Source organism: Fundulus heteroclitus, chromosome 16 (genome assembly GCF_011125445.2).
Source record: "Fundulus heteroclitus isolate FHET01 chromosome 16, MU-UCD_Fhet_4.1, whole genome shotgun sequence".
NCBI lineage: Eukaryota > Metazoa > Chordata > Actinopteri > Cyprinodontiformes > Fundulidae > Fundulus > Fundulus heteroclitus.
The window spans coordinates 30,325,111-30,345,563 of NC_046376.1; the positions used below are offsets into that span (position 1 = coordinate 30,325,111).

Below are 20,453 nucleotides of genomic sequence, written 5' to 3' on the forward strand. Positions count from 1 at the left end.
CAGTTGTTGGATCAGTTGTCAGACTCCTTATCTGATTAAGTGATAAACACTGACAAGGTTATTATAGTGGGGGATTTTAACATTCATATTGACACAGAATGTGATAACCTTAGTGTAACCTTTAAAACTATCCTAGATTCAATTGTTTTTGCTCAAGATGTGCAAAAACCGACGCATTCTGGGCTTCATACTTTAGACCTGATATATGGCATTGATTGTGAAGAATTAACAGAATTTCCTCACAATCCTGTCCTATCTGATAATTTTTTAATAACATTTGAGTTTAATCTAACTGAGTTCTCCACCCCCAAAAGAGGGTTCCATTATACTAGATCTTTATCGGATAATGCTGTGTCAAACTTTAAAGAGTCTGTCCCCCTCTTCATATCGTCAGTATTGCAGAAATACCCTGCAGATAGCAGCAATGTTGTTTCTTCCGATTCACAAATAGATGTCTTTGTTAACGGTGTGAGTTCGTCATTGCGTTCTGCATTAGACAATGTAGCTCCCTTGAAAAGGTGATTATTCACAGGAAGCTGGCTCCCTGGTTTAATTCAGAGCTGTGTTCCTTGAAGCACAATCTTAGGAAATTGGAGAGAAAATGGCGCTCTACACACCAAGAGGAATCCTACCTAATCTGGAGGGACAGTCTATTGTTGTATAACAAGACCCTTCGCAGAGTTAGAGCAGCATATTTTTCATCATTAATTGAGGAGAATAAAAATAATCCTAGATTTCTCTTCAGTACAGTTGCCAAACTCACAGCTCAGTTGATCCATCCATTCCCTTAGCTCTTAGCAGTAATGATTTTATGGGATTCTTCAAAAATGAAGTTGATTCCATTAAAAATAAAATAATTGGCATCCTCCCAAATATGATTACCTCATTCTCAGTAAGTGAGACAGCGTTGGAGGTATCTTTAGAACCTGCGCAGTGTTTGAACTGTTTAGAAGCAGTAGAGCTTTCTGAGTGATCTAAAATTTTTGACCAATCTGTATAATCTGACCCAATCTGTATAATCTGATTGAATCTGACTTTGTAAAGTGCCTTGAGATGACATGCTTCATGAACTGGCGCTATATACATTGAATTGAATTGAATTGAATTGAATTGAATTGAATCGAATTTAATCGAATTGAATTGAAAGTACCAGCCTTGGCCTCATACTTTGGTTTATCCACTTTTCAAGCAACACAGTAAATTAACACATGAAGGAATTGAACAGGATAAGTGTCCCAATATTTGTTGAAAAAGAGCTGAAACAGTTTACCAAGATCTCTTCTTTACATTGTAAAAAAGGTGGAACTGTACGTTTTCTGTCCTTCATTTCCAAACTGCAAATTAACAGGTTATTACTGAAGATCACCAGGTTTTTGGGTCTGGGAGTCATATCAGGATTCAGGGTCTGTGTTGAAGAAGAACGTCAAACTTTCTGACCTGGAATTCCACGTTTAAGTGACATTCAAGGGGATAATTGGAAATTTGGAAATACTTTGATGGAAACCAATGGAGTAAACTCTTTATTAGGATTAGGAACTGATTCAGATTCAAAAGTTCTCATCTGCAATAACCATTGCAAGAAAAGTTTAATATAAAGAGTCAGATATGAGAAGATGCTATTACCGTTGAGCTGGGGGTGTTGGTGCCATATCCAGAGGAGGGTAAGGATGCTAAAGACCATCTCCTCCCATCCGCTCTGCAGGGAACACAAACACATCACAACTGTTAAAACCAGAAGTTATAAATGCAAGCCTTTACTGAAGCATTTAGAGGCTGTGAACCTTTTGTTTAACAGTTTGTCACATTACAATCACAAACTGTATTGCATTTTACTGGATTTCTTTAAGTGCTGGATAAACACCATGCAGAGTGTATTTGGGAACAGAAATGTTTCCAAAATAAAAGACTAAATATTCTGGTTCATGCGTTGAATTCAGGCCTTTTGAGCCACGATTTGCTGCACTTACAGCCGCTAGTCTTTTGGGATCAGCCACGACAGGCTATAGACGTCTGGAGACTGATAATTATGCCAAAGCTTCTTAACAAAATATCTCTGGCCTCATTGGACTGGATGAAGCACATACATTTTCAGGTCTTGCCAAAGATTGCCAATTAAATTTAGGTCTAAGTTAGAACTAGAAAAAGCTTCCCTACAGCATGACGCTGCCACCGCCACGTGTCATCATGGGGATGACGTGATCAATCATGATGATGAGCAGTGTTTTTCAAGTTTTTCATTTCCACTACACACAGAGTTTGGTATACAGGCCAGAATGATACATGTTTGTGTCATCTGACAAGAGGCTGCCTTTCCACATGTTTGCTTTATTATCTTCCTGAGTTTTTCCTCAACAATGGCTTTTATTTTCCCCTGAAGGCTTAAACAGTTCTGTGTTCCCACTTCATCTTCTCCACATCTTTATCCGTGACCTGTTTGCAGTCTCCGTGTGACGCTGTTTGTTCACTAATGTTCTTTAACAAACCTGTGAGGCTTCCATAGAGCAGCTACATTCTTGAATTCATAAACGGGGGCTCTATCTAATAATCAGATGCAAGAGATTGCACTGAAAGTAATAGGTTAAAAGGTATCATAGAATTTTATATTTCATTCTTATCTTTTTAATTTATTTTTAAAATCCTCTAGTCTATAGCTCAACCTGTGAATACCACAGGTTCCGGGACCCTACTGTCCCACAGCACATACCTGGTGCTGATAGGGACACCATATGCTCAGCCTCTTGTCCAGTGACAGCCATGAAAACCATGTATATTTTTACTTGCATGTCTATATGTTGCTTTTTCACAAAAAAGCAACATATAGAACACAAAAAAAAATCTAATTAAGTGTGAAGTTGAGACATGAGACAATGTGAAAAAAGGGATACTGTTATAAAGCATTCCATATACTTCCCTGGAGTCCATATCATTTACTTTGAGATTTTGTTCATTATCTAAATTGTTCCAAACTAACTTAAACACCCTAAATGTGAAAGCAAAACCGAACACTGAAAATGTCATGCGTCATTATGTGATACATTATTACAGAGCAAACTAATGACCTCTTCCCACTTTAGTTTGTCCACGTATCCTTTCCTAATAAGATGAGGACAGGCGACTCATTTAGTGTGCTTATGTGCGGCTCAGTCCAACAGTGACGGGCAGGCAGACAGATTTGATAAATGGGGATGAAAGATTTGCCGGAGTGCTGAGCTACCAGAGCCTCCACTGGCAGCAGCATGTCTGCCTGAGAGGAGACAGCGATAAATCACAGTCTAACCGGGCTTCTTCACATGCATCTCTGCCTTCGAATAGCATCTGAGCGTGCTCTTAATAAAAGTTGCTTTGTTCACCAGTAATGAATCCCTCAACTTCTGTCAGAAAAACTGAGTGAGCCACAGCTGCCTTCTTTATATTTTAATATCATACATCAACAAAAGCGTCAACAAAAGGCAGGAAGAGTGTCATTTTGTCCACAAATGAATGCTGGGGTGTGAAGAGGTGAGGTGTTTCGTTTTGAGGTCAATTTTGTTAATAAATGGACACAGTTTACACAAGGTCGGACGGGGCCTTAAGCAGAATTTGGTTTGAGGCCGCTCTTCCTGTCAGGAACATCTTCACTGCGAAGAGCGTTTCAACACAGATCTGGTGGAATGTGGGAGATGAGGCCAAGTTTATTTGGCTGAGCTTAGAAGAGTTCCCAGATGACTGGATATTATTTGATGACATGTGTGTGAGAACAAATCGAGCCCAGACAAAAATAAAAGATTAAACTTATTGCCTCAGATTGTGGCTCTGTTAACAACAATTCAAGCAATGAAAATCATGTTTTTACACGGTATGACTGCAAGGACTTTTAAGCTCTTTCAATTTATCTCCGCTGAAACCATCAAGAGGCTGCACAGCTGCCTTGCAGCAAGAAGGTTTAAACCCCGCCATGGAGAATGTTCTCCCTGTGTATGTGTGGGTTCTCCACTGGTACTCTGGCTTCCTCCCACATGACTAACATGACTATTATGTTACAGTCTCTCCAAATTGTCCTTAGCTGTAACTGTGTGTCTCTGTGTTGCCCTGTGATAGACTGGAGACCCGTCCAGGGTGTACCCTGCCTCCTGCCCAATGACTGCTGAAGATAGACATCAGCCCTCCATGCAGCTCTGCATGGATAAGCATACATTTTTTTCCTACCGCTTACTATGGATGGATGAAAGTATTCTGATTCTGAATAAACACGTGGTCTATGGTTTGTTTTAAAGTTCAAGCATTTTTGAGAGTCAGCTGATGGTTTGGAGGCCCTAAGCAGCGCTAGTACGCTATGCTATGCCTTGGGCTGGCTCTGTTTAGAAACACAGAAGTGCTCAGGCAGTTATTTCATGTCTGCTTACTGCATGCAAAGAGTGTACTGTTTTGCTGCTGATACTCTGGGCAATATTTACCTACAGTAAATGGCCTCCAGCCACCCACCAGTTCTGCCAATTTCCTGCCTCCAGTGTCAGAAATCTGAAGCCTTCTTGGTAGGAGTGACAAAGTCAGAGCAAGAACTATGATTATGAAAACTGTTATTATTCAAAACAAAAGATCAGGAATTCTTACATTTCTGCAGCTACAATCATGTAACCTCTTGATAATTACAGTCATAATAATGTTCTCACAAGACATTTCTTTATTTTTATATTGATACGTGAACATATGGAGCCAGTGAGGTGTCTGTTGACATTCACTTTGCTTTATTTGATCTCAATATAGTTTATAGATAGTACATAAACATCTGTTTCATATACGCATAACAATGATTTACTAGTCAGATTTTTTTCAACTATACATTTTAATTCAGTCAAGAGTGGTGAGATCAATTTAAAATCAATGACAGCTTAGATAAAGTGTATTTAGATTTATTTAGTTTTTTTTTTAACAGATCTACACAGAGGTGGAAGACTGAAGCAAGATTTGGGATAGAACCTGCAGAATTTAGTAGAGGTTTTTAAGTTAATGTGATAATGGCTCAGAATATTATCACTTTTTGCCATTCTGCTGTTTATAAAGTAACATTAAGCGTATAGCAAGCAGGTCAGTTACCTAGCGTGCAGTTTTCTGCTTACATCCCCTTTTGCCTGTTAGCTTGCTAACTATACTTTGAAAAAAGCAAACTATTAAGCAAACTTAATAGTGAACTAATATGTATTGATTATCGCATAAATTCCCAATGATCTTCAGTTTCTGAGATCATGAGATGCAAGCGCTGAGGGTTAAGAGCACTTGAGTAACAAAACAGTTTATAAGCACTGGTCTACTTCTAGATTCTATGATTATTATCTTATCTCTTGATGTTTGACCTCAGTGGCCGTGTGGATCAGTTTCTCTCCTGGACACAAAAGCATTAGCAAAACGATTTGCTCATGTCCGGCAATAAAGGGGAATCAGCCGTAGTTCTAGTACATTACTAATCTTTACGGGTTTAGCTAAGTTCATTGCGGGTCTTTGTGAAAGCTGTTAGACGATGAAGCTGTTAGTTGATCCATCAGCAGCACACAGTTCACTTTGGTAGGTACAGTAACATCGCCTCCAAAAGTACAAAAGCAACCTCTAACCAAAGGCACCGAACATATTCTGGAAAGAACTGAACGCACTGTACGTACAAGCAGAGACTAATAATTTATGAATTTATCTTACAGTTTTAACATAAAGTCTGATTGAAACACACCATGATATGAACATATTGCCAGCAGGCTACACATGAAACCTTCTTGTCTCAACACCACCCGCAGATTGAGTAAACATGGAGGTGCTGGGATTGTAATTAAGCGGCCCTGTCCTCCATGAGTCAGCTTGTTCTGCGGTGAGCACCTGTGACACTCCACAGGATGTGGAAAACCTCTAACAACAACAGACCCACACCTTCTTGTCCTTTGATGCTTATTTTATCGCTGGCTATTCTCTCCTTAAGCTTTTGCTCTGCTGAACTGTCTTCTGCATACTCTTTTTTTTTATTCATTTCTGATAATTTTCAAGATTATGCTATTAGAAACACAAATTGAGCTTTTACCATTAAAAAAAGAACATTACCAAAGACAACTAAAATGTGATTTTTGATGCAGAAATGTAATTTGATAGTTTATGATCATGAGTCCAGCAGACCGTGACTTGGGCCCTTCCCAAGGAGGGTTAGCTACAGAAGGTTATGGCTAAAGTTCTCAAAGTGAATAATCTAGACATATTAACAAAAAGTTAAGTGGGGGGAAACAAATATGGTTTCAAAAAGGGCGCACAAGCAAACTGGATGACTGCAGCATTGTGCAGCGAAGCCTATTCCAGAGACTGAAAGTGATTCGGTAAGGTGCAAACGGCAGCTGGATTAGGGGGCTGGTGTTGTGCTGTTCATTAAACCACTTCATTAACCGATTCGTTCATTTCTCAGTTCAGCGCCACTCCAGCACAGTAGTTGTGCTGCGAATCAGGACATGATCCGTTCACGCTGTGACACAACGCCTCTGTTAAGATAATGGGGACGAGGGTGTGCGTGCGCTTGTTTTTATGTAGGTTGACACATTAGCCGTTAGCGATGCTGAGAACAGGCAGCTGGTGATTCACCAACTAGTACTGTACTGTGCTGGAGCGGTGCTGTGTCCCGGTGTGAACGGATAATTTCCTCATTCAGTGTGCGGATTGTGCCGGAAGAGGCACTGATGCACTCTGCATGAATGATCTGTGTGATTCAGTGCACAGATCTTGTGAACAAATCATTTTTATGTACCGATCCAAGAGATTCAATGCAATCAAATGACCGGCCGTTCCCATCACTACAACCACACAGACGTGTCCAGGACAAGGTTCACAGTTTCACAGAGGCACACTATCCAAGTTGTTTGAGGTTGAGTGTGAAGTTTCCACACTGATGGAATGGGGAGCCATGCCATCTGCCAGGATTGGTCCACTGAGGTTTTGCGACATAATGATATTTAAGAACAACCAAGAAACTGGTGATATAGAGGACTTTCTCACATTAAAAAAATATTTTAAAAGCTTGTTTTTAGCTTATTGGATAACATATTGTTAGAAGACATTGTGGGAAGATGCAGATTACATCTTGAGTTGAGACAATTTTGCTTTCACAGTAAAAGAAGTTACTGTAAAAGTCAGTGCCACAACAAACCAGATTCTTCTCTGAAATAATTACAGTAATTAGTAATCACACCACATTGCTTCTACTCCCCCTCCAAACCAGCCTTTATTATGGTTTACACAGGAGGTTTTGCAACCTGCAGCTCTGGAGCCAGAGTGGCTCTCTGGACATTCCATGATGGCCCTTAATACCTTTGTCTAAAATGATAAAGAACTAACTAATGTTTTTTAAATACAACTATAATAACAATTGCACAGCTTTTAGCTGTTTTTGTTTTTTTTCAAAAAATACTTGCTTTGAATTTCCACAACAAAATGACTATAAAAGGACCAGTGATATTTTTCAGACCTATTCTTTTTTTGTCATTGGGTTGGAAACTGTATGCTTTTTCTTTAAATAATTTCCACAAATATCACTATCCCTTAGAAAGAACAATATTATTCATCCTCTTTTGGCTAATGTTTTTTCTATCTTAAAACCTAAAAATAGAAATACAATCATTGTAAAAATTAAAATAACTTTCCTTATAGATGTTTATCAAACATTAAAAGTTGTCTTATCAAAAGGACTTCTAACATTTGCAGCTCTAAATGAGTTTTAATTAAGCTGATTACGGGCAAAATCAGCTCTTTGAATTTTAAAGATGGCAGACCCCTGGTTTACAGAATCCCCGTTGAGAATCTAAACACACCCAGAAAATCTTTTTTTCACATTTGATTTACCTAAATGCAAGTAGCCAGAACATTGTTGGGCAGTGGAAGAAGTACTTCCACTCAATCCATTTTCTTTGTCCTCCACGGATGACATGTGGAGCAACGTGATTCCATCGCTGTGGTAGAGATTGCTAACAAGCTACCTAGCGGCGGTGCACTGGGTGCGAATGAGATTTGCTGAGTTTCTGAAGGCTCTGGACATTTTAAGGATGTCTTGTTTGACACGTCTCTTTAATGTCGCATGGAGGACCAGGACAACAATGTGGGAATGGCAAGAAAGGTGGCATTGGTGCCACAGTTTAAGAAAGTGGATCAAAGAGTGAGTTCCAGTTATTGTGAGATCACATTTCTCAGCCTACCAGGGAAAACCTATTCTGGGTTATTGGAGATTATGCTCTCACTTATTGCCTAGCCTTGGATTCAGAAGAAGATATGCAGTTTTCTTCCTGCTCGGGGAACAGTGGACCACATCTTTATCCTCATGGAATTGCTGAGAGGTGTCATGGGAGTGTGCTTTTACAGTCTACATTTTTTTTGCGGATCTGGTGAATGCTATCCAATGTGTCCCTTCTAGGTATTTTGCCCAGCCACCTCCTGAAGGGTGGCTGGGCTCAGCCTTAGAAATAAAGTTAACAAGGTCTGTTATCTGAGAGGAGCTCAATGAAGAGCTGCTGCTTCATCACATCGAAACCAGCCAGCTTGTGTGGTTTGGACAGCTAATTAGGATGCCCCCTGAGTTCCTGCTTTAGAAGGTTTTCCAAGCTCATCACACTGTTACAAGACCAAATGGAAGACTCAGAACTCGCTGGAGGAACAATATATCCTCTCTTGCCCAGGAACTCCTTGTTACTCGGAGTTGCTGGAAAGAGGGATGTCCACCTGGACCTGTTGCCACCGCAACCCGATCTGGGATGAGCGGAATACAACAGTTGGATTATGGCAATATCTAAAATACTTTAAAATGTTTTATTATTATTTGGAAGTCACAAAAAGATCATGCAAAAATTGCTTTCAGAAAAATAGGAAAAAATATCATGATACAATGTTTTGTCGTTATCAGACACTTTTATGGTCCACTGTGCGTTTACTAACTTCAAAGACAGCACAGGATTTTTTTTTAGAGGACTTCATGCTTCTTAATCACCTTCACATAACAACGCATTGATGTAGAAATTCATGTAACAGGACGCCCAGCAAAGTACTAAGAGGATCAACCGAACTGTACAGTAGACCAGACCAAAATATCAGAACTAAAGGTTTTCAGAATTAAATGTTTTCAGAATAAAATGTTATTTCTTATTAGTCTATTTTCGTTTTGAATTTAATTACTGAATTAAAATAAAATACCAATTCTACTCAAATTTATTGAAATGTACTTGAAAGGCAATGCGTTGTCGTAAAGCAGAGACCTTCTAGAGGAGGCAAACGAGAAGTGTGCAGGGTTGCTTGGGGAGAAGTTTCTGGGGCTGTCCAAGGGGCTGCTTCCTGAGGGCACAATGAGAAAAAACAGAGATGTATTAGACAAGAAGGCAGAAAACAGAAAACAAAGCAACATAAATACTTCCTGCAACTCACACTCAATCTGTGAATCAACATGGCAATGTGTGATAGTTGTTACAGAGCTTTATGCAACAAAGAAGTTATTGGAAACTGATGGAGTTTAAAATATACAATTTTTATTTATTATTTATTTTCAGAGTTGAAGTTAACTTTTATGTTGCCTTCCTCTGTGAACAGTAACCTGGATAATATGTTTTAGTCAAGTCCTGGGTGTTGAATGGACAAGGCAGCCATTACATTTACTCTGTCCAAGTGAGTTCAGCCCTTGTCTTAAACCTTCCTCCTGCACAGTCAATCCCAAACTCATCAATTATGCTCCCGACTTTACTAATTAAAATGGCCAATAAACTGATCAAGTGTAGTAAACTATATGCCACATGTGCACAAAATTACAGAAACATGAGCACAACAGTAGAAGAACAAAAACTATTGACAGTTTGCTGGGCTTAGGGCGATTAAACGCGGGGGCAGACATTTCATGGAGTTTCCACTGGTTGCCAGACAACCTCAGTGTAACAACCACTAAATCACCAACCTCATAATCCCTTGTAAAACCATAACATGCTGTTTGTCACTCTTTGATCTTAGAACAGTTTAAACAACCGTGATGTTAAACTCTAATTAGAACACTTTAAAAGGTGCTGGTGAGGAGATTTGCTTTTAGTTTAATGAGGTCGGGCCAGTTGTTTTTTATCAACATATGTAGCCAAGCTTACCAACTTCAAGTTTTGACTTTACATTTGCTAAACCAATATAAGACAGGTCTTTCCGCTCACACGTAAGCTGTTGTTACAGTGTTTTTTTTTATCCTGTAACATATCTCGGTGTACTGAAAAAGGGTCTTTTGCACAAAATAATGAGGATGATGTGAAAAATCAGGTCCTTGTCCCATATAGTATTATCAGTATTTTGCTAAAAAAGATGCAAGATTTAAACTGTGTTACTGCATGAGGTAAGATACATTTTTGCCTTGGTGACTTCTCTTAAGGTGCATCCACACTGAACGTGAACAAGCCAAATGTAGCGAGTGATTTGCATATCATCCCTATGTGAAAGCGCATTCAGGAGCGACATAGCGGTCCACCATGCAAACAACGCATTTCTATCCATGTGAACGGCACCAACAGCGTGGGATGGACGCGCGAATAGAGCGAAGCAAAACTATGAATAGGCGCGGTGGACGCATGACTACAGTGAAGTGAAATTTCGCATCTCGAAATTTCGAATCTGAAATTTCCTGGCAAATTGCGTCGTGTTAAGGGTCCTCATTGTCCATTGATTTAAGCAAGAAAATGTTTTTTATTTGTTACATATCTAGACAGTACAATTAGACTATATTCCTGTTGAGCAACGATTGATTTATTGACTGAAGAGGCCTGTAGTTCGTCCGAGAGGGTGAACCCATCCCCCGATGCGGGGCAGCAGGTCCTCATATTGGGTCATGGACAGACGGAAGTACTGCTGGAAGCGACCGTCATCCAGACACAGCTCCAGGTGTTGGTGCTCCATGAACTGGGTCATCTGGCAGACCCAGGGGCCGCAGATGCTGTTTTTTGGCTTTACATACAGCACAGGGAGTTGCTCGGTAAAATCCACGTCTGCCATGATGAGTTGAGCAGACAAGCGGAGAGACGTTGCATTTTGTGCGTGTTGTCAGTGTAAATTGTTTGGGAGGGAAAAGCAAAATGTCCAGCAACCAATGGCAGGCGATCAACGCGCAAAATTCGCCTTGTTTGCGTTCTTTGTGAACGTACCTTTAGACTTAGACATCTTCACTGTCATTCAGATTGGCATCATCAAATCTGACACAAAATACATATCTGGACAAGATTTTGTTGTGGTGGCTCAGGAAACAAAAACAACATCATTTACTATATAAAATTAGCAGAATTACAACAAAACTAATCCTAAGAAAAGTATAAAGGAAATGTGTATAACAAAAGATAAATATTAAAATAATAAGAAAAATAAGGATTGTAAACATATCATGTATTGCACGTTGTGAATTAATTTACAATTTGTCTAGAATGCAAAGAGAATGCAAAGAAAAAAAAGAGAGACAGGGATGCTACACCCTTGGAGCAAACTTTAGTAGTAATCAGACTTGGGTGATTGGGTGGAGAAGGAGGAGTGGGCAGAGGTGGGGGGTTAGTTTGAGTTCAGCAATCTTATGCCATAAGGGAAGAAGATGTAGTGGAACCTGGCTATGCCTATGACTGGCACAGTCATAGGTATAGCCAGGCTCCTGATCAGACAGCGAGACAGCAGGTCAGGATGCTCTCCATAGTACCCCTATAGAAGATGGTGAGAACAGGAATGAGAAGATGCACCTTCCTCACCCGGCTCAAGAAGTGCACGTGCTGCTGGGCTGTCTTTGCCAGAACTTTAGTGTAGCGGGACCAGGTCAGGGAATCCCCAGGAATTTAGTCACGCTATCACTCTTCATGACTGTGTTGTTGATGACAAGAGGTGTGTGCTGAGTTGATTTCTCCTGATGATCTCTTTTTAATATTCAGGACACCTACTGTTTCACCTCCTAGGGGGTCGTGTCTTCATCATGGATAAGACCATCTTTGTGCTGTCTGCAAACTTCCCAAAGTGGCTCATAGTAAACCGGGGACAGCAGTCATTCCTCGTCTAGGTGAACAGGAGTGGTCTCACCAGCCCCCACTTACACAGGGGGCAGCTGAGGCCAAGGGGTTGCAGTGTGCTAACCAGGTGCTTTGGGATGATTGTACTGAAAAAGAAAAGCTAAAGTCCAGGAACAGCATCCATATACAAGTGTTCTCATCTTCAAACTCAGGAGGACTGCAGAACATATAGTATCATTTGGAAGTGGCGAGAGTGGTAAGCAAACTGGTATGGATCAAATGGGCACTTCATCATAACAGGGATGAGTGCTATCAGGCACTAGTCATCGAGGGAGGGGGTTGTGTTTGTTGTTTTGATACAGGGATAATTATGGTAGATAAGTAGTGCCCAATTGTACCACAGCCCGGACTAATGAGGTGTTATAGATGTCTGAGAGAACACCAGCCAACTGGTCGGCACATGCCTTGAAGACCCTTCCTGGAATCTTGTCTGGGCCGGCTGTTCTCTATGTGTTCAGTCTCTTTAGTGTTCCACAGACATCAGCCGTGGCCAGTGGCTTCTCATCAGGATGAGGAGTAGATGTTGTTGTGGGAATGGTTTTGAGTGCATCCACCCAGGCAAAGTGGTTCTTGAGTTCATTCAGGAATTTAATTTTGTTGTCACAGGAGGGAGGGACAACCGTGTAGTCTGTGATAGCTTGGGTACCCAGCCACAGTCCTCTTATGTTTGTTAGGTCCTGGAAGAAATCCTGCACCCTCTGAGTAGCTCTAACCTTCTTAGTAGCTCTTCTGTCACGGTTCAGGTTAGCTCTGGCTGTTCTAAGTGCTCCCTAATTGCCAGAGTTACAAGCATGGCCATAAGTCTTCTGCAGTATTCAGCATTTTCCATACCTCATTGCTTCTCCGGGGTTTTTGTTAGCCAGTGTGGTGATGATTTTGGTCACAGTAATCCTCTATGCATTTCTGATTGTATGCAGTCTCAGACTTGGCATAGTCCACCACTTGTGTGTGATGATTTTCTGTAGCAGTTGCCTTGCACAAGTCCCAGTGTGTGTGTGATGGAAGCAGTCCTGTAATGCTTCCATGGACCTTGCAGGCCGCACCCTCGCCGGCTTCCTGGTGGGTTTACTTCTGATCAGCAGGGGCTTGTATGCAGGAATTAGCATCACAAAGAAGCGGTCAGAAGAGTCAAGGCAGGGGTAGGGTGGGTGGCGGGTGCCTTGTATGCCCCTTTGATGTCACTGTAGGCCAGGTGTAGCGTGTTCTCTCCTTTGTTTGCAAAATCCTCATACTGGTGAAAACAAGGGGGCACAGTTTTCATTTTGGCCTGACTAAAGTCTCCTGTCTGACAGACCGGCTTGCAGTTTTCTGCATCTGTACTGCATAGCTCCGACCAGGGTAGACACATGCTCTTTGGTCGGAGCTACGCAGCATTTAGACAAGAAATCCATGAGTCAGACAGGGACAGAGACACATTGGCAAAGTAAAACAAGTAAGTTTTGGGGAAAATACAAAATAAAATCTCCAAACCCCAATGTAAGCGGAACGTAATTTCCGTCCAGGTTCATCCCCACATAGGTCCGTCTCGGAAAACACACAGCTCAACAAATAATCAATAAAACGTTTCAATAAACTGTACTTACCCATGGTAGAAGCTCAGATGTACAGTAAACAGATAAGAAAATTAAACAATCCTTTGAGCTTGTTTGAGCAGCAATAGCAGCTTTACGTTGACTGCCTGGCTTGTTTCTGCTGGTAAAACCTCCGAAATTTGCGGTACATAATTTCACAAGAATACTCGATCTCTCAAGTCTGGTGGTCCTTGGAGGGAGCCTCTACGCAGGCAGTAGGTGAAGAAGAAAAATCTGTAGGGATCCGAACGTCGGGTTGGACGGTTCGGATGGTTCAGTGTGTTTCAGCCTTAATGCTGCATTTGTCTTGGATGTAAGAGTTTGGAGCTAAGAATGACGTCACATCTTGAAAATAGTGGAAAACGTTGTAGTGGCGAACTACTTTAGCAATGTGAGCCAATAACTCTACAATATTTGTTTTTTTAAGCTAAAAGGCAACATGTTCAACAGAAAAGGTTTTACAGCACGATGTAGGTCATTGACTTGACACAATCCATCAGAATTGCTTCGTTTGTGTTTCATACTGGCATCTTCCATTCTGCATGCACGCAGCCATGTTGGATACTGAACTTGAGGTTGCTCAGCAAGACTTCAGCAGCTGTTCATGTTGCATTTCCAAATAAAAAATTGGATATGATTTCTGAGTACACCTAGAATGTACCATAATTATTATTATGAACAGTATTATTATTACTATTATTGATATTATCGTTGCTACCCTATCTGCAATGGGACATGTATGCATAGTTACAGATTTTATGGCCAGAAATTCAGTGTCAGCCTGGCTTAGCTGTAGGTCACATTACATTTCTTGCACCATCAGATATGCAAATTAGCTATGGTGAACTGTTATTTTGTTAAAGTTGCATATATTCATAAGCCACAGGAGGAAGTGGCGTGATGGAGATATTACCAATATGACGCTAAAAAGTATCTGTTTTATGAACTAACTGGATCTGGTGCAAACATAGGGGAAAAAGCTTTGTCGCTGGACTGCATCACAGATCAATTTCCCAAAACCTTGGCGCTGATTAAAAGCTTTGGTGTCGTGGTAACCAGCCATTAAAAATATTAGTTCATGTAGACCCTCGGATACATAATGTTCCTTTTTGGAATTAGTTTAAAGTTATTTACCTTGGAAAAACTCAATTTAGAGTCCAGTAACGCAAGGACAATGATTTTTCCACCCCTGAAATATAGACCAATGTAAAACACAGCAGTGACGTAACAGTCTTAAGGTTTTAAGTCTGTGCATACCGAGGTGTCCAGGAAGGGGAAGGGGGGAGTGAGGGCGAGGCAACGTGGGAGAAGTGGTCGTCAGGATCAGACTTTTTCTGTTGCTCGTGCGACAACTGCAGAGAGAGAAAAAAAATAACAGGGGAAGGAAAACATGTGTGAAGTTACACCGGCACAGATTTGTTGGCAGAGATTATCCATGTCAGTGTGTCCTAAAACATCTGTGTAAATGCATGGCTCAATCCGAGGGCGAGACAGCAGTGATAAAGAGAATTTCATTTCCTCAGTCGTCCATTCCGGGCCTGTCTCCTCGGAGCTGACATTACACATGAGAAGAGGGTGGAGCAAAGAGTGAGAGAGAATAAGAAAGAGAAATATAAAACCGGGAACAAAATGTGGGCGGATCTTCTTTTCTCTGACCTCATTTTAATATATTTAGCCGATGACGTCAAATCTACCCCCAGAGTACTCTAGAAATCCCCTTATTTGATCTAACATCCTTCTACATCTGTGTTATTTACTTTGAAGGCCTTTTCAACATGAGGCTGCCAATGTGCTTTGCACTCCAAAGCACGACGAGGGCCTCAAATGCCCACAAATAAATGCACCTTACATACATTTGGGGGGAAAAAGGGGCAAAAATAATGGAGATGCAAAACAGCGTCATCCTTCTATTCTCTCAGATAATGAGGAAGCTGAGCTCCTCCTCTCACGGCTCTTTCATGCCTTTGTCAAATGAGGTCACATGTGAACTGGACACGTCGCTGCGAAGATCTTCATCCACACTGGCACTGTAGAGAGACGTGAGCTCAGAGTGAGGAGGATCAGCACAGCGAGGCTAATGATCGCCACACTGCACTGTTTTGTTATTTACAGCTTCATTGCAAAAACAAAGTAAAATTTAAAAAAAAATTTTTGGAGTAATTTGAAATTACTTTCCATTTGAAAGGCAAGCCAGGGTTCACCCTGAGCAGGTCGCCTGTCCATAACAGGGAAACACTCACAGTACAGACCATGCATGCGCACACTCATATCTAAGGGCAATTTAGAGTAACCAATTAACCTCACAGCCATGTTTCTCAAGTGTAGGAAAAGCCCAGAGTACCCCAAGGGAACCCGCACATGCAGAGGGACAAAATGCAAACTTCATCCTGAAACACCCCGTTCTTGCCGTAAGGCAACAGCGGTAGCAACTGCACCAACACGCAGCCCACCCAAAAATTCATTGATTCAGCTGTATCTATTCAAAATGACATGAATGGCATTTTTTTTAATCTAATATTGTGGTTCACTCAGTTCTTTTTCAACGTAAAAAAGAAAGAAAGAAAGAAAGACGGTTATCTTATGTATGACTGTATTTTAAGTAGCCTCACAGTTCATCAGCCAATATGCCTGAATCCATTGACTTGCACAATTTCAAGTCTGTACATGGTAAATGAACACAGTTCAGCAGGGTACACAAAGAAAGTGCAAGCACATGTAATCTAAAGCTCCCCAGAACATGTCCTGATCAGTCAGATCTCTAACAAACATGCGCATCAAGTATTCAAACAGGATGTGATAGTACAACACAAACAGCACGTGGGAAATAGAAGAAAAATGCTGCATGTTTTTTTTTTATTGTTTTATGGATATAACTCTGAAGCATCTGGCGTGCATAAGTAAATGTCCTCTTAATCTGAAACCCTTAAATAAAATTGCCTTCAGGGACCCATTTAGCAAACAGAGTGTGTCTTATTTGATCTCATAAATCTAGCTGTTCTCTGAAGGCTTCAGCAGTTTGATAGAGAGAATTAGTGATCAAGCAGCATCATGAAAACCAAGGAAGACAGCAGGCAGGTCAGGGAGAAAGTTGTGAAAAAAATTAGGTTAGGTCATAAAATAATAATCTATCCCAAGATTTGAACATCTTATGGAAAGCTATTATATACTTCGTCCGAAAAGGGTTTAATACAACAACAAAACTTCCTAGGCATGGTTGTCTGCCTAAACTGACTGAGCATGGAGAGCATTTATCAGAGAAGCCAAGGGACCCACCTTGGTCCATGCACTCCACAAATCTGGACTTTATGGAAAAATGGCAAGAAGAAAGTCATTTTAGAAGGAAAGCCAACAGTAGGCCTATTTAAAGTTTGCCAGAAGCAAAGTAGATGACACAGCCGGTGTTAAACCAGGAAGTGTGGTGAGATGAGACTAAAAGAGAATGTTCTGGCCCACATGTAAAACAATATGTGAGGTGAAAACACTTCACCCTGAACACATCTTCCTCATTATGAAATATAGCGGTGGTAGCCTCATGCTGTGGTCATGGTGGTCTTAACCAGGGACAGGGAGGTTAACCACAGCTGATGGGGGGAAAAGGATTGAGCTGAATACTGCAGAAGAATTGAGACTGGGGTGGAGGTTCACGTCCTAGGAGGAGCAACCCTAGATTTTTGTCTCTGCAAAAGTTGTAAGTGTTTTTTAACTTATCTTTCTGCAGCTTTCCATGTGTGTATAAAATAGATGAGTAATCAAAAGTCTTAGCAACAGAGCTACTCTTGTTTAATGGATTGCCAGGGCTTCAGGATATCAACAGAGACCTGCTGCAAACTCACAAAAAACCCACAGTACTGTCCTTGAATGGCAAGAACAGAATGCTCCCAGAACACAGCGGTAAACATGCAGACACAGTCCTGCTGATGCCAGGTCCAAATTTTAAGCGTAACGCCTGAGGCCTGCTTTCTGCTTGATGGTCAGTTGAGATAAAAAGATGGGACGGAGGAAAGGGCCGAAAAAAAGCACTCTGATGTACTCATGAATGTCGGTTGTACTGATTTATACCCTAGAGATCCAAACTGATGTTTGGATGATAAAGCAAAGAAGATGTGGGAACATGGAGAGGGGTTGGGTGGAACAAATGGGAGATTAAAGCCAAACAAACTAAAAACGCTTCTGGGGACAGGAGTAGTGGAGTTTCAGTTGCAAAGAAATGGGGAAAAAAATGACATAGGTAGCGGAAGAAGGGCTGAAAGTGTTGCTCATCCAACCAAAAACAAGTAAACGTGGCCCAGATATCTTTTTCCACACATAAATGGGCTAAAACACACAGCATGTGCAGATATCCTGTTCCCCATATGCACAAGAAGGACACAATTGGAGAGGTCCGAGCCAAACCAATCAGAAACAATAATCCACATCGTTCACTCTCCCCATGAAACTTCAGACAGGGAGGCCATTATTATTGATTGAACTGAAGTTCTATGGTTGTGAGAGCAAAAGACACCAGACACTGAAAACAAAATTAAGATGGGAGCCTTACAGTGGCTTGTAAAAGTATTTATACCCCTTGACATTTTCCACACATTATAACCACAAACATATATATATATATATATATATATATATATATATATATATATATATATATATATATATATATATATATATATATATATATATATTCTTGGAATTTTATGTGAAAGACCAACAGAAAGTGATATACAATGGTAAGGCAGAAACAAAATTATACTTTTTTTTTTTTTTTTTTTTTTTTTTTACAAATAAAAAAAAACAGAAAAGGGCATTGTGCAAAAGTATTCAGCCCCCTATTTTAGAGTATGTCTCTACCAGCTTTGCACATCTAGTGAAATGTTGCTCTTTCTTCTTTGCAAAACAGCTCAAGCTCACTGTAGTACTGTATTTATGTTTAGGGCCGTCTCAAGTCTTTTGCAGACTCCAACAGGTTTTCTTCCTAGATTTCCTCGTATCTGGCTCCATCCATCTTCCCTGTCCCTGCTGAAGAGAAGCAGACCCCCCCCCCCTTCCCCAAAATGATGCTGCCACCACCATGCCTGACAGTGATGGGATGGTGTGTTCAGGGTGGTGTGCAGTATTAATTCTCCGCCACACACAGTGTTTTGCATTTTGGCCAAAAAGTTTAACTTTGGTCTCGTCTGACCAAAGCACCTTCTTCCTCATGTTTGCTGTGTCCCCAACATGGCTTCTGGAAAACAGCAAACATGGCTTCCTATGGTTTTCTTTTAACAATAGCTTTCTTCTTATCACTCTTCCATAAAGACCACATTTGTGCACGACTAATAGTTTTCCTGTGGACAGATTCCTCCACCTGAGCTGAGGATCTCTGCAGTTCATCCAGAGTCACCACAGGCCTCCTGGCTGCATCTCTGATCAGTGATCTCTTTGTTCAGCCTGTAAGTTTAGGTGGACGGCCTTGTCTTGGTGGGTTTACATCTGTGCCATACTCTTTCTATTTCTAGATGATGGATTGACCAGAGCACCATGAGACGTTCAAAGCTTGGGAAATGTTTTTATAGCCTAAGCCTGCTTTAAACTTCTCCACAACTTTTAGTGTTATATTTGTACAAAAATAATCTTAAATCATGTATTGTTTTCTTTCCACTTCATAATTGTATACCGACGCTTTGTGTTGGTCTTTCACATGAGATTCCAATAAATCTATTTATGTTTGTGGTGTTAGTGTGACAAAATGTGAATATGTCCGAGTGGTATCAATACTTTTGCAAGCCACTGTATTTATTTAAGGGGTGCATTTAAAAATGCACCAGATAACAACATATGCCAATTTATGAAGGAAAATCTTAAAACCGTTATTTGGGTGGGTTAAAGGAAGAGCTTTGAAAATAAAAATCATGGCAAATGTTAAGAAAAGATAGCCTTCTGAATTCATTTTAAGAGATGAGGGGAAAAAAACAAAAAGATATTTTGCCACCCTTCAAAAGCCCGGAGGAGATGTTGTAGAGAAGAGGAGCTGCGTTCATGTGACGCCTTGTTGCTACGCAGAGTGCAACAGGGAGACCGTGGAGAATGCCAACAAGGGACCACAGAGGGAGGGAGGAGGAGGAAGAAGAGGACGCACACACAAGAAATGATCTAATGGTGACACAATGTCAAACGGTAACAAAACCGTCACCATCAGGAAGAGGAAACTGGCAGTGAATTGTTCTGTAATGAGGCAAGTTTAGAATGGCTTTTGTTTGGCCCTAAGGAAATAACTAAAAATAAGAGTTTGAAAGAATAAAAGCAATAAAAAAGTAATGCTTCTTTTGTTCTAAAAAGATTAGCAGCAACTGTGAGGAAAAATTACATAAATAAGCAAAACAAAAAACAAAAAATTAGATCTCAGCGTACTGATATCGGGCTTACTGTGATCAATGCTCCCAAATATCTAGGAATGGCTTGCCCTGTATTGTAATTCTGCCCCAGCTCACCATCCCAATGACTGAATGAACTCCTTAGTATGCCATTAAGTTCTGCAGAACCTGTTAATGGCCCAGTGGTTAAAATCTAGTGTGTGAAAACCAGAAAACATCTAAAACACAAGTCCAGTGAAATGAAATGTAGATTTTCAGGAAGTTTTTTTTCCATTAAATAAATTTACAGTGGCATGCAAATAAAGCAATGACTTAATGGATTGTTCAAACTGCTGCTGAATAATGTGTTGGTTCCTATTTAGGCAGCATTACAAAGCACAGAGTCCAGTGCCCATATTAAAAAAAAAATCCTAAGACTAAAAGTAGCTCTTAGTAACGTCATTTTAGGAAAAATCTTAAAATATCCTGAATTCTAAGATGTTTCTTAGAAT

At 40.6% G+C, this 20,453-nt stretch overlaps 1 protein-coding gene across 2 annotated transcripts in view; it reads right to left on the bottom strand.

The window, feature by feature from the left end:
- The window catches only part of LOC105929905 (microtubule-associated serine/threonine-protein kinase 1), a 98,043-nt gene that overhangs the window by 30,452 nt on the left and 47,138 nt on the right, over positions 1-20,453 (bottom strand). For both annotated transcript variants that reach the window (XM_012867839.3, XM_012867840.3), the window contains 3 exons: positions 14,870-14,964; positions 9,240-9,315; positions 1,624-1,696 (listed from right to left, as the gene is read on the bottom strand). In XM_012867839.3, coding sequence (XP_012723293.2) covers positions 1,624-1,696; positions 9,240-9,315; positions 14,870-14,964 — 244 coding nt within the window. The remainder of the gene's footprint in view (positions 1-1,623; positions 1,697-9,239; positions 9,316-14,869; positions 14,965-20,453) is intronic.